The sequence below is a fragment of the Oncorhynchus masou genome, chromosome 23, assembly GCF_036934945.1.
Source record: "Oncorhynchus masou masou isolate Uvic2021 chromosome 23, UVic_Omas_1.1, whole genome shotgun sequence".
NCBI lineage: Eukaryota > Metazoa > Chordata > Actinopteri > Salmoniformes > Salmonidae > Oncorhynchus > Oncorhynchus masou.
The window spans coordinates 3,272,092-3,287,544 of record NC_088234.1 but is presented as its reverse complement, the minus strand read 5'-3'; the positions used below and the strand labels follow the sequence as shown (position 1 = coordinate 3,287,544).

Below are 15,453 nucleotides of genomic sequence, written 5' to 3'. Positions count from 1 at the left end.
ATAGTGTAGTTAATCAGTGTAATGTATAGTGTAGTTAATCAGTGTAATATATAGTGTAGTTAACCAGTGTAATATATAGTGTAGTTAATATATAGTGTAGTTAATCAGTGTAATATATAGTATAGTTAACCAGTGTAATATATAGTGTAGTTAACCAGTGCAATATATAGTGTAGTTAACGGTGTAATATATAGTGTAGTTAACCGGTGTAATATATAGTGTAGTTAGTCAGTGTAATATATAGTGTAGTTAGTCAGTGTAATATATAGTGTAGTTAACCAGTGTAATATATAGTGTAGTTAACCAGTGTAATATATAGTGTAGTTAACCAGTGTAATATATAGTGTAGTTAATCAGTGTATATAGTGTAGTTATCAGTAGTGTAGTTAACCAGTGTAATATATAGTGTAGTTAACCAGTGCAATATATAGTGTAGTTAATATAGTGTAGTTAACCAGTGTAATATATAGTGTAGTTAATATAGTGTAGTTAACCAGTGTAATATATAGTGTAGTTAACCAGTGTAATATATAGTGTAGTTACCCTGTGTAATATATAGGACTGCAAATATTTTTAAGGAAAATGTTTTCACTTAAATCAATGAAATACATGCAGTTGTGGAAGCACAACTTACCTGGTTTCTGACCTCCTCTGTAAACAGAAGAAAGAGAAGATAAAACATGATGTATTATGGGTACTAGAACATGAAGACAGACTACATCCTCACTATTCTGACCCAGTCTGGAGACAGTAGATAAAACATGATGCATTATGGGTACTAGAACATGAAGACAGACTACATCCTCTCTATTCTGACCTCCTCTGGAGACAGTAGATAAAAATGATGCATTATGGGTACTAGAACATGAAGACAGACTACATGAATATAGTAAACACAGAGACAACTCTCTACCCAGTACAGTCTTGTCAGGTTTTGAAGATCATCTAGGGGAGCCTATTTAATCATCTTGCCACCAAAACAGACAGACAGACAGACAGACAGACAGACAGACAGGTACATAGACAGACACAAACACACTACTTACAAAGGTAACATTCTTCCTCATTTGAATCTGTGGATGTTGGTAAAAAACAGATAATCAGTTATTAGACATGTTGACACCTAAAACCATCATGTTATGGTCTATCAGTACAGCCAGTAGAGGACTGGTCCCCTCAGAGCCTGGTTCCTCTGGTCTACCCAGTACAGCCAGTAGAGGACTGGTCACCCCTCAGAGCCTGGTTCCTCTGGTCTACCCAGTACAGCCAGTAGAGGACTGGTCACCCCTCAGAGCCTGGTTCCTCTGGTCTACCCAGTACAGCCAGTAGAGGACTGGTCACCCTCAGAGCCTGGTTCCTCTGGTCTACCCAGTACAGCCAGTAGAGGACTGGTCACCCCTCAGAGCCTGGTTCCTCTGGTCTACCCAGTACAGCCAGTAGAGGACTGGTCACCCCTAAGAGCCTGGTTCCTCTGGTCTACCCAGTACAGCCAGTAGAGGACTGGTCACCCCTCAGAGCCTGGTTCCTCTCTACCCAGTACAGCCAGTAGAGGACTGGTCACCCCTCAGAGCCTGGTTCCTCTCTACCCAGAGCCTACCCAGTACAGCCAGTAGAGGACTGGTCACCCCTCAGAGCCTGGTTCTCTGGTCTACCCAGTACAGCCAGTAGAGGACTGGTCACCCCTCAGAGCCTGGTTCCTCTGGTCTACCCAGTACAGCCAGTAGAGGACTGGTCACCCCTCAGAGCCTGGTTCCTCTCCACCCAGTACAGCCAGTAGAGGACTGGTCACCCCTCAGAGCCTGGTTCCTCTGGTCTACCCAGTACAGCCAGTAGAGGACTGGTCACCCCTCAGAGCCTGGTTCCTCTCTACCCAGTACAGCCAGTAGAGGACTGGTCACCCCTCAGAGCCTGGTTCCTCTCTACCCAGTACAGCCAGTAGAGGACTGGTCACCCCTCAGAGCCTGGTTCCTCTCTACCCAGTACAGCCAGTAGAGGACTGGTCACCCCTCAGAGCCTGGTTCCTCTCTACCCAGTACAGCCAGTAGAGGACTGGTCACCCCTCAGAGCCTGGTTCCTCTGGTCTACCCAGTACAGCCAGTAGAGGACTGGTCACCCCTCAGAGCCTGGTTCCTCTCTACCCAGTACAGCCAGTAGAGGACTGGTCACCCCTCAGAGCCTGGTTCCTCTCTACCCAGTACAGCCAGTAGAGGACTGGTCAAGCCCCTCAGAGCCTGGTTCCTCTGGTCTACCCAGTACAGCCAGTAGAGGACTGGTCACCCCTCAGAGCCTGGTTCCTCTGGTCTACCCAGTACAGCCAGTAGAGGACTGGTCACCCTCAGAGCCTGGTTCCTCTCTACCCAGTACAGCCAGTAGAGGACTGGTCACCCCTCAGAGCCTGGTTCCTCTCTACCCAGTACAGCCAGTAGAGGACTGGTCACCCCTCAGAGCCTGGTTCCTCTGGTCTACCCAGTACAGCCAGTAGAGGACTGGTCACCCCTCAGAGCCTGGTTCCTCTCTACCCAGTACAGCCAGTAGAGGACTGGTCACCCCTCAGAGCCTGGTTCCTCTGGTCTACCCAGTACAGCCAGTAGAGGACTGGTCACCCCTCAGAGCCTGGTTCCTCTGGTCTACCCAGTACAGCCAGTAGAGGACTGGTCACCCCTCAGAGCCTGGTTCCTCTCTACCCAGTACAGCCAGTAGAGGACTGGTCACCCCTCAGAGCCTGGTTCCTCTCTACCCAGTACAGCCAGTAGAGGACTGGTCACCCCTCAGAGCCTGGTTCCTCTGCCAGTCTACCCAGTACAGCCAGTAGAGGACTGGTCACCCCTCAGAGCCTGGTTCCTCTGGTCTACCCAGTACAGCCAGTAGAGGACTGGTCACCCCTCAGAGCCTGGTTCCTCTGGTCTACCCAGTACAGCCAGTAGAGGACTGGTCACCCCCAGAGCCTGGTTCCTCTGGTCTACCCAGTACAGCCAGTAGAGGACTGGTCACCCCTCAGAGCCTGGTTCCTCTCTACCCAGTACAGCCAGTAGAGGACTGGTCACCCTCTCAGAGCCTGGTTCCTAGAGGAGTACAGCCAGTAGAGGACTGGTCACCCCTAAGAACAGAGAACTGTTTCTCCACTGGTCAGCCAGTCAGTTATTAGGTTCCATTGGTTTAGTTTGAACAGGCAGACTGGTCACTCAGAACCTGGTTCCTCTCTACCCAGTACAGCCAGTAGAGGACTGGTCACCCCTCAGAGCCTGGTTCCTCTGGTCTACCCAGTACAGCCAGTAGAGGACTGGTCACCCTCAGAGCCTGGTTCCTCTAGTTACCCAGTACAGCCAGTAGAGGACTGGTCACCCCTCAGAGCCTGGTTCCTCTCTACCCAGTACAGCCAGTAGAGGACTGGTCACCCCTCAGAGCCTGGTTCCTCTCTACCCAGTACAGCCAGTAGAGGACTGGTCACCCCTCAGAGCCTGGTTCATTGGTACCCAGTACAGCCAGTAGCAGACTGGTCACCCCTCAGAGCCTGGTTCATTTCTCCAGTCAGCCAGTAGAGGACATTGGTCACCCCTCAGAGCCTGGCACTAAGACAGCCAGTAGAGGACTACCCAGTCAGCTCCATTATTAGTTACATTGGTTTAGTTTGAACAGCAGCCTGGCCTCAGAGGAACGTCTACCCAGTACAGCCAGTACTGGGTTTAGGATTGGTCACCCCTCAGAGCCTGGTTCCTCTGGCACCCAGTACAGCCAGTAGAGGACTGGTCACCCCTCAGAGCCTGGTTCCATCTACCCAGTACACATTAGAGGACTGGTCAGTCCCTCAGAGCCTGGTTCCTCTAGTCTACCCAGTACAGTCAGTAGCAGGACTGGTCACCCCTCAGAGCCTGTTTCCCCAGTCACCCAGTACAGTTCACAGTTTAGAGAACTGGTCACCACTCAGAGCCTGGTTCCTCTCTACCCAGTACAGCTCCATTATTAGGACTGGTCACCCCTCAGAGCCTGTTTCCTCACTAAGAACAGTAGGGATGTCAGCAGTCAGCTCCATCATTAGTTACATTGGTTTAGTTTGAACAGCAGACTGGCACTATGAACAGAGGGCTCGTCATCTTCAACCATCAGCTCCATTATTAGTTACATTGGTTTATTTGAACAGGCAGACTGGCACTAAGAACAGAGGGAACCTTTCCCAGTCAGCTCCATTAAGTTCTGATTGGTTTAGTTTGAACAGGCAGACTGGCACTAAGAACAGATGGAACGTTTCTCCATAGCTCCATTATTGGGTTACATTGGTTTAGTTTGAACAGGCAGACTGGCACTAAGAACAGAGGGGTTCACCCTAGTAAACTCCATTATTAGGCAATTCCACTAGTAAAGCTGCTATCTCTGTGCTACTACTACTAATATTGGGTTAATACCCTAGTAAACTATAGGAGGATACATGGCTGATATCTCAGTCTATTTGGTTTAGATGGACTAGTAAACTATAGGAGGATACATGGCTGGTATCTCAGTCTATTGGGTTCACCCTAGTAAACTATAGGAGGATACATGGCTGGTATCTCAGTCTATTGGGTTCACCCTAGTAAACTATAGGAGGATACATGGCTGATATCTCAGTCTATTGATGTAATATTGGGTTCACCCTAGTAAACTATAGGAGGATACATGGCTGGTATCTCAGTCTATTGGGTTCACCCTAGTAAACTATAGGAGGATACATGGCTGATATCTCAGTCTATTGGGTTCACCCTAGTAAACTATAGGAGGATACATGGCTGGTATCTCAGTCTATTGGGTTCACCCTAGTAAACTATAGGAGGATACATGGCTGGTATCTCAGTCTATTGGGTTCACCCTAGTAAACTATAGGAGGATACATGGCTGGTATCTCAGTCTATTGGGTTCACCCTAGTAAACTATAGGAGGATACATGGCTGATATCTCAGTCTATTGGGTTCACCCTAGTAAACTATAGGAGGATACATGGCTGATATCTCAGTCTATTGGGTTCACCCTAGTAAACTATAGGAGGATACATGGCTGGTATATCTCAGTCTATTGGGTTCACCCTAGTAGACTATAGGAGGATACATGGCTGGTATCTCAGTCTATTGATGTAATAGAGTTGGGTTCACCCTAGTAAACTATAGGAGGATACATGGCTGGTATCTCAGTCTATTGGGTTCACCCTAGTAAACTATAGGAGGATACATGGCTGGTATCTCAGTCTATTGGGTTCACCCTAGTAAACTATAGGAGGATACATGGCTGGTATCTCAGTCTATTGGGTAAACTATCACCCTAGTAAACTATAGGAGGATACATGGCTGATATCTCAGTCTGTTGATGTAAGAGTTGGGTTCACCCTAGTAGACTATAGGAGGATACATGGCTGGTATCTCAGTCTATTGGGTTCACCCTAGTAGACTATAGGAGGATACATGGCTGGTATCTCATTATATTGATGTAATAGAGTTGGGTTCACCCTAGTAAACTATAGGAGGATACATGGCTGGTATCTCAGTCTATTGATGTAATAGAGTTGGGTTCACCCTAGTAAACTATAGGAGGATACATGGCTGGTATCTCAGTCTATTGGGTTCACCCTAGTAGACTATAGGAGGATACATGGCTGGTATCTCAGTCTATTGATGTAATAGAGTTGGGTTCACCCTAGTAAACTATAGGAGGATACATGGCTGGTATCTCAGTCTATTGGGTTCACCCTAGTAAACTATAGGAGGATACATGGCTGGTATCTCAGTCTATTGGGTTCACCCTAGTAAACTATAGGAGGATACATGGCTGATATCTCAGTCTATTGATGTAATAGAGTTGGGTTCACCCTAGTAAACTATAGGAGGATACATGGCTGGTATCTCAGTCTATTGATGTAATAGAGTTGGGTTCACCCTAGTAAACTATAGGAGGATACATGGCTGATATCTCAGTCTATTGATGTAATAGAGTTGGGTTCACCCTAGTAAACTATAGGAGGATACATGGCTGGTATCTCAGTCTATTGATGTAATAGAGTTGGGTTCACCCTAGTAAACAATAGGAGGATACATGGCTGGTATCTCAGTCTATTGGGTTCACCCTAGTAAACTATAGGAGGATACATGGCTGGTATCTCAGTCTATTGGGTTCACCCTAGTAAACTATAGGAGGATACATGGCTGGTATCTCAGTCTATTGGGTTCACCCTAGTAAACTATAGCAGGATACATGGATGATATCTCAGTCTATTGGGTTCACCCTAGTAAACTATAGCAGGATACATGGATGATATCTCAGTCTATTGGGTTCACCCTAGTAAACTATAGGAGGATACATGGCTGATATCTCAGTCTATTGGGTTCACCCTAGTAAACTATAGGAGGATACATGGCTGATATCTCAGTCTATTGATGTAATAGAGTTGGGTTCACCCTAGTAAACTATAGGAGGATACATGGCTGGTATCTCAGTCTATTGGGTTCACCCTAGTAAACTATAGGAGGATACATGGCTGGTATCTCAGTCTATTGGGTTCACCCTAGTAAACTATAGCAGGATACATGGCTGATATCTCAGTCTATTGGGTTCACCCTAGTAAACTATAGCAGGATACATGGATGATATCTCAGTCTATTGATGTAGTAGAGTTAACCTACATCATCATTATTGCAGACTTTCACACACAACTCACCACTCTGTCTTCTGACCTCTAGACAGAAGAAAGAGAAGATAAAACATGATGTATTATGGGTACTAGAACATGAAGACAGACTACATCCTCTCTATTCTGACCTTTTCACTTAAATAATCATTGAATCATGAGATTCATACAGTATATATTTTTTAAGGAAAGTGTATTCACTTAAATCAATGAAATACATGCAGTTGTTCAACTCACCAGTCTCTATTTTGAGCTTGTCTGTAGACAGAAGAAAGAGAAGATAAAATATGATGTATTATGGGTACTAGAACATGAAGCCTGACTACATGAATATAGTAAACACAGAGACAATACTTACCCAGCTGTCCTGGCAGGTTTAGAAGTTCATTTAGAGGGGAGAAATATATTCACTCATCGTCACCAAGACAGACAGGAAAACAGGCAAACACACTACTTACAAAGGTCTTCCTCATTTGAATCAGTAGATGTTTGTAAAAAACAGAATCAGTTAGAAGACACCTTCTAAAACATGTTATTATCTAACGCTGGTACCTCCTCAGAGCCTGGTTCCTCTGGTCTACCCAGTACAGCCAGTAGAGGACTGGTCACCCCTCAGAGCCTGGTTCCTCTGGTCTACCCAGTACAGCCAGTAGAGGACTGGTCACCCTCAGAGCCTGGTTCCTCTGGTCTACCCAGTACAGCCAGTAGAGGACTGGTCACCCCTCAGAGCCTGGTTCCTCTGGTCTACCCAGTACAGCCAGTAGAGGACTGGTCACCCCTCAGAGCCTGGTTCCTCTGGTCTACCCAGTACAGCCAGTAGAGGACTGGTCACCCCTCAGAGCCTGGTTCCTCTGGTCTACCCAGTACAGCCAGTAGAGGACTGGTCACCCCTCAGAGCCTGGTTCCTATCTACCCAGTACAGCCAGTAGAGGACTGGTCACCCCTCAGAGCCTGGTTCCTCTCCACCCAGTACAGCCAGTAGAGGACGGGTCACCCCTCAGAGCCTGGTTCCTCTGGTCTACCCAGTACAGCCAGTAGAGGACTGGTCACCCCTCAGAGCCTGTTTCCTCTGGTCTACCCAGTACAGCCAGTAGTGGACTGGTCACCCCTCAGAGCCTGGTTCCTCTGGTCTACCCAGTACAGCCAGTAGAGGACTGGTCCCCCCACAGAGCCTGGTTCCTCTCTACCCAGTACAGCCAGTAGAGGACTGGTCACCCCTCAGAGCCTGGTTCCTCTGGTCTACCCAGTACAGCCAGTAGAGGACTGGTCACCCCTCAGAGCCTGGTTCCTCTCTACCCAGTACAGCCAGTAGAGGACTGGTCACCCCTCAGAGCCTGGTTCCTCTGGTCTACCCAGTACAGCCAGTAGAGAACTGGTCAACCCTCAGAGCCTGGTTCCTCTCTACCCAGTACAGCCAGTAGAGAACTGGTCACCCCTCAGAGCCTGGTTCCTCTGGTCTACCCAGTACAGCCAGTAGAGAACTGGTCAACCCTCAGAGCCTGGTTCCTCTCTATCCAGTACAGCCAGTAGAGGACTGGTCACCACACAGAGCCTGGTTTATATTCCAGTGATATGTAACCAGAGGTAGAGAGGTTCTTACCCAGGTGATAGACTAGATAAGGTTTATATTCCAGTGATATGTAACCAGAGGTAGAGAGGTTCTTACCCAGGTGATAGACTAGATAAGGTTTATATTCCAGTGATATGTAACCAGAGGTAGAGAGGTTCTTACCCAGGTGATAGACTAGATAAGGTTTATATTCCAGTGATATGTAACCAGAGGTAGAGAGGTTCTTACCCAGGTGATAGACTAGATAAGGTTTATATTCCAGTGATATGTACCCAGAGGTAGAGAGGTTCTTACCCAGGTGATAGACTAGATAAGGTTTATATTCCAGTGATATGTGACCAGAGGTAGAGAGGTTCTTACCCAGGTGATAGACTAGATAAGGTTTATATTCCAGTGATATGTAACCAGAGGTAGAGAGGTTCTTACCCAGGTGATAGACTAGATAAGGTTTATATTCCAGTGATATGTAACCAGAGGTAGAGAGGTTCTTACCCAGGTGATAGACTAGATAAGGTTTATATTCCAGTGATATGTACCCAGAGGTAGAGAGGTTCTTACCCAGGTGATAGACTAGATAAGGTTTATATTCCAGTGATATGTAACCAGAGGTAGAGAGGTTCTTACCCAGGTGATAGACTAGATAAGGTTTATATTCCAGTGATATGTAACCAGAGGTAGAGAGGTTCTTACCCAAGTCTCTGACAAGGTTAGATTCCAGATCCAGGAGAATCCTGTAAAAGTCTAATTTCACACTTCTTGAGTCTTCTGCTACTTCTAGGTCCTGGTACAACTGTCTCATCTGTTCCTGGCTGGTCATCTGGTTGATCCTGGTGTTACAGAACAACTCCTCATAGAACAGCTCATGAAGGATGGGCTTCACCTTGGTAACCCTCTGAATGAGTTGATCCTTATGGACGTCCACAAATATGGCTCCTGAAAAGATGTAGAGTTATATAGTGTAGAACAAGAGGACATTACTAGTCAGGTTAGATGTAGAGTTATATACTGTAGAACAAGAGGACATTACTAGTCAGGTTAGATGTAGAGGACATTACTAGTCAGGTTAGATGTAGAGTTATATAGTGCAGAACAAGAGGACATTACTAGTCAGGTTAGATGTAGAGGACATTACTAGTCAGGTTAGATGTAGAGTTATATACTGTAGAGCAAGAGGACATTACTAGTCAGGTTAGATGTAGAGTTATATACTGTAGAACAAGAGGACATTACTAGTCAGGTTAGATGTAGAGTTATATACTGTAGAACAAGAGGACATTACTAGTCAGGTTAGATGTAGAGTTATATACTGTAGAACAAGAGGACATTACTAGTCAGGTTAGATGTAGAGGACATTACTAGTCAGGTTAGATGTAGAGTTATATAGTGTAGAACAAGAGGATATTACTAGTCAGGTTAGATCTAGAGGACATTACTAGTCAGGTTAGATGTAGAGTTATATACTGTAGAACAAGAGGATATTACTAGTCAGGTTAGATGTAGAGTTATATAGTGTAGAACAAGAGGACATTACTAGTCAGGTTAGATGTAGAGTTATATAGTGTAGAACAAGAGGATATTACTAGTCAGGTTAGATCTAGAGGACATTACTAGTCAGGTTAGATGTAGAGTTATATAGTGTAGAACAAGAGGACATTACTAGTCAGGTTAGATGTAGAGGACATTACTAGTCAGGTTAGATGTAGAGTTATATACTGTAGAACAAGAGGACATTACTAGTCAGGTTAGATGTAGAGTTATATACTGTAGAACAAGAGGACATTACTAGTCAGGTTAGATGTAGAGGACATTACTAGTCAGGTTAGATGTAGAGTTATATACTGTAGAACTAGAGGACATTACTAGTCAGGTTAGATGTAGAGGACATTACTAGTCAGGTTAGATGTAGAGGACATTACTAGTCAGGTTAGATGTAGAGTTATATACTGTAGAACAAGAGGACATTACTAGTCAGGTTAGATGTAGAGGACATTACTAGTCAGGTTAGATGTAGAGGACATTACTAGTCAGGTTAGATGTAGAGGACATTACTAGTCAGGTTAGATGTAGAGTTATATACTGTAGAGCAAGAGGACATTACTAGTCAGGTTAGATGTAGAGTTATATACTGCAGAACAAGAGGACATTACTAGTCAGGTTAGATGTAGAGGACATTACTAGTCAGGTTAGATGTAGAGTTATATACTGTAGAACAAGAGGACATTACTAGTCAGGTTAGATGTAGAGTTATATACTGTAGAACAAGAGGACATTACTAGTCAGGTTAGATGTAGAGTTATATACTGTAGAACAAGAGGACATTACTAGTCAGGTTAGATGTAGAGTTATATACTGCAGAACAAGAGGACATTACTAGTCAGGTTAGATGTAGAGTTATATACTGTAGAACAAGAGCACATTACTAGTCAGGTTAGATGTAGAGTTATATACTGTAGAACAAGAGGACATTACTAGTCAGGTTAGATGTAGAGTTATATACTGTAGAACAAGAGGACATTACTAGTCAGGTTAGATGTAGAGGACATTACTAGTCAGGTTAGATGTAGAGTTATATAGTGTAGAACAAGAGGACATTACTAGTCAGGTTAGATGTAGAGGACATTACTAGTCAGGTTAGATGTAGAGGACATTACTAGTCAGGTTAGATGTAGAGGACATTACTAGTCAGGTTAGATGTAGAGTTATATACTGTAGAGCAAGAGGACATTACTAGTTAGGTTAGATGTAGAGTTATATACTGCAGAACAAGAGGACATTACTAGTCAGGTTAGATGTAGAGGACATTACTAGTCAGGTTAGATGTAGAGTTATATACTGTAGAACAAGAGCACATTACTAGTCAGGTTAGATGTAGAGTTATATACTGTAGAACAAGAGGACATTACTAGTCAGGTTAGATGTAGAGTTATATACTGTAGAACAAGAGGACATTACTAGTCAGGTTAGATGTAGAGTTATATACTGTAGAACAAGAGGACATTACTAGTCAGGTTAGATGTAGAGGACATTACTAGTCAGGTTAGATGTAGAGGACATTACTAGTCAGGTTAGATGTAGAGTTATATACTGTAGAACAAGAGGACATTACTAGTCAGGTTAGATGTAGAGTTATATACTGTAGAACTAGAGGACATTACTAGACAGGTTAGATGTAGAGGACATTACTAGACAGGTTAGATGTAGAGTTATATACTGTAGAACAAGAGGACATTACTAGTCAGGTTAGATGTAGAGTTATATACTGTAGAACTAGAGGACATTACTAGTCAGGTTAGATGTAGAGGACATTACTAGTCAGGTTAGATGTAGAGTTATATACTGTAGAACAAGAGGACATTACTAGTCAGGTTAGATGTAGAGTTATATACTGTAGAACAAGAGGACATTACTAGTCAGGTTAGATGTAGAGGACATTACTAGTCAGGTTAGATGTAGAGTTATATACTGTAGAACAAGAGGACATTACTAGTTATGTTAGATGTAGAGTTATATACTGTAGAACAAGAGGACATTACTAGTCAGGTTAGATGTAGAGGACATTACTAGTCAGGTTAGATGTAGAGTTATATACTGTAGAACAAGAGGACATTACTAGTCAGGTTAGATGTAGAGGACATTACTAGTCAGGTTAGATGTAGAGTTATATAGTGTAGAACAAGAGGACATTACTAGTCAGGTTAGATGTAGAGTTATATACTGTAGAACAAGAGGACATTACTAGTCAGGTTAGATGTAGAGGACATTACTAGTCAGGTTAGATGTAGAGTTATATAGTGCAGAACAAGAGGACATTACTAGTCAGGTTAGATGTAGAGGACATTACTAGTCAGGTTAGATGTAGAGTTATATACTGTAGAACAAGAGGACATTACTAGTCAGGTTAGATGTAGAGTTATATACTGTAGAACAAGAGGACATTACTAGTCAGGTTAGATGTAGAGTTATATACTGTAGAACAAGAGGACATTACTAGTCAGGTTAGATGTAGAGGACATTACTAGTCAGGTTAGATGTAGAGTTATATAGTGTAGAACAAGAGGACATTACTAGTCAGGTTAGATGTAGAGGACATTACTAGTCAGGTTAGATGTAGAGTTATATAGTGTAGAACAAGAGGATATTACTAGTCAGGTTAGATGTAGAGTTATATAGTGTAGAACAAGAGGACATTACTAGTCAGGTTAGATGTAGAGTTATATAGTGTAGAACAAGAGGACATTACTAGTCAGGTTAGATGTAGAGGACATTACTAGTCAGGTTAGATGTAGAGGACATTACTAGTCAGGTTAGATGTAGAGGACATTACTAGTCAGGTTAGATGTAGAGTTATATACTGTAGAGCAAGAGGACATTACTAGTTAGGTTAGATGTAGAGTTATATACTGCAGAACAATAGGACATTACTAGTCAGGTTAGATGTAGAGGACATTACTAGTCAGGTTAGATGTAGAGTTATATACTGTAGAACTAGAGGACATTACTAGTCAGGTTAGATGTAGAGTTATATACTGTAGAACAAGAGGACATTACTAGTCAGGTTAGATGTAGAGTTATATACTGTAGAACAAGAGGACATTACTAGTCAGGTTAGATGTAGAGTTATATACTGCAGAACAAGAGGACATTACTAGTCAGGTTAGATGTAGAGTTATATACTGTAGAACAAGAGACATTACTAGTCAGGTTAGATGTAGAGTTATATACTGTAGAACAAGAGGACATTACTAGTCAGGTTAGATGTAGAGTTATATACTGTAGAACAAGAGGACATTACTAGTCAGGTTAGATGTAGAGGACATTACTAGTCAGGTTAGATGTAGAGTTATATAGTGTAGAACAAGAGGACATTACTAGTCAGGTTAGATGTAGAGGACATTACTAGTCAGGTTAGATGTAAAGGACATTACTAGTCAGGTTAGATGTAGAGGACATTACTAGTCAGGTTAGATGTAGAGTTATATACTTTAGAGCAAGAGGACATTACTAGTTAGGTTAGATGTAGAGTTATATACTGCAGAACAAGAGGACATTACTAGTCAGGTTAGATGTAGAGGACATTACTAGTCAGGTTAGATGTAGAGTTATATACTTTAGAACAAGAGAACATTACTAGTCAGGTTAGATGTAGAGTTATATACTGTAGAACAAGAGGACATTACTAGTCAGGTTAGATGTAGAGTTATATACTGTAGAACAAGAGGACATTACTAGTCAGGTTAGATGTAGAGTTATATACTGTAGAACAAGAGGACATTACTAGTCAGGTTAGATGTAGAGGACATTACTAGTCAGGTTAGATGTAGAGGACATTACTAGTCAGGTTAGATGTAGAGTTATATACTGTAGAACAAGAGGACATTACTAGTCAGGTTAGATGTAGAGTTATATACTGTAGAACTAGAGGACATTACTAGACAGGTTAGATGTAGAGGACATTACTAGACAGGTTAGATGTAGAGTTATATACTGTAGAACAAGAGGACATTACTAGTCAGGTTAGATGTAGAGTTATATACTGTAGAACTAGAGGACATTACTAGTCAGGTTAGATGTAGAGGACATTACTAGTCAGGTTAGATGTAGAGTTATATACTGTAGAACAAGAGGACATTACTAGTCAGGTTAGATGTAGAGTTATATACTGTAGAACAAGAGGACATTACTAGTCAGGTTAGATGTAGAGGACATTACTAGTCAGGTTAGATGTAGAGTTATATACTGTAGAACAAGAGGACATTACTAGTTATGTTAGATGTAGAGTTATATACTGTAGAACAAGAGGACATTACTAGTCAGGTTAGATGTAGAGGACATTACTAGTCAGGTTAGATGTAGAGTTATATACTGTAGAACAAGAGGACATTACTAGTCAGGTTAGATGTAGAGGACATTACTAGTCAGGTTAGATGTAGAGTTATATACTGTAGAACAAGAGGACATTACTAGTCAGGTTAGATGTAGAGTTATATACTGTAGAACAAGAGGACATTACTAGTCAGGTTAGATGTAGAGGACATTACTAGTCAGGTTAGATGTAGAGTTATATAGTGCAGAACAAGAGGACATTACTAGTCAGGTTAGATGTAGAGGACATTACTAGTCAGGTTAGATGTAGAGGACATTACTAGTCAGGTTAGATGTAGAGTTATATAGTGTAGAACAAGAGGACATTACTAGTCAGGTTAGATGTAGAGGACATTACTAGTCAGGTTAGATGTAGAGGACATTACTAGTCAGGTTAGATGTAGAGTTATATACTGTAGAGCAAGAGGACATTACTAGTTAGGTTAGATGTAGAGTTATATACTGCAGAACAAGAGGACATTACTAGTCAGGTTAGATGTAGAGGACATTACTAGTCAGGTTAGATGTAGAGTTATATACTGTAGAACAAGAGGACATTACTAGTCAGGTTAGATGTAGAGTTATATACTGCAGAACAAGAGGACATTATTAGTCAGGTTAGATGTAGAGGACATTACTAGTCAGGTTAGATGTAGAGTTATATACTGTAGAACAAGAGCACATTACTAGTCAGGTTAGATGTAGAGTTATATACTGTAGAACAAGAGGACATTACTAGTCAGGTTAGATGTAGAGTTATATACTGTAGAACAAGAGGACATTACTAGTCAGGTTAGATGTAGAGTTATATACTGTAGAACAAGAGGACATTACTAGTCAGGTTAGATGTAGAGGACATTACTAGTCAGGTTAGATGTAGAGGACATTACTAGTCAGGTTAGATGTAGAGTTATATACTGTAGAACAAGAGGACATTACTAGTCAGGTTAGATGTAGAGTTATATACTGTAGAACTAGAGGACATTACTAGACAGGTTAGATGTAGAGGACATTACTAGACAGGTTAGATGTAGAGTTATATACTGTAGAACAAGAGGACATTACTAGTCAGGTTAGATGTAGAGTTATATACTGTAGAACTAGAGGACATTACTAGTCAGGTTAGATGTAGAGGACATTACTAGTCAGGTTAGATGTAGAGTTATATACTGTAGAACAAGAGGACATTACTAGTCAGGTTAGATGTAGAGTTATATACTGTAGAACAAGAGGACATTACTAGTCAGGTTAGATGTAGAGGACATTACTAGTCAGGTTAGATGTAGAGTTATATACTGTAGAACAAGAGGACATTACTAGTTATGTTAGATGTAGAGTTATATACTGTAGAACAAGAGGACATTACTAGTCAGGT

General features: G+C 42.3%; 1 protein-coding gene across 1 annotated transcript in view; it reads right to left on the bottom strand.

Moving 5' to 3' along the window:
* Positions 1–6,410: 6,410 nt before the first annotated feature.
* Positions 6,411–15,453, bottom strand: part of LOC135510175 (uncharacterized) — a 51,891-nt gene continuing 42,848 nt past the window's right edge. The window contains exons 7-9 of the mRNA XM_064930965.1: positions 8,907–9,149; positions 6,884–6,904; positions 6,411–6,694 (exon numbers count right to left, since the gene is read on the bottom strand). Of these exons, the coding sequence (XP_064787037.1) occupies positions 6,633–6,694; positions 6,884–6,904; positions 8,907–9,149 (326 nt within the window). The 3' untranslated portion in view covers positions 6,411–6,632. The remainder of the gene's footprint in view (positions 6,695–6,883; positions 6,905–8,906; positions 9,150–15,453) is intronic.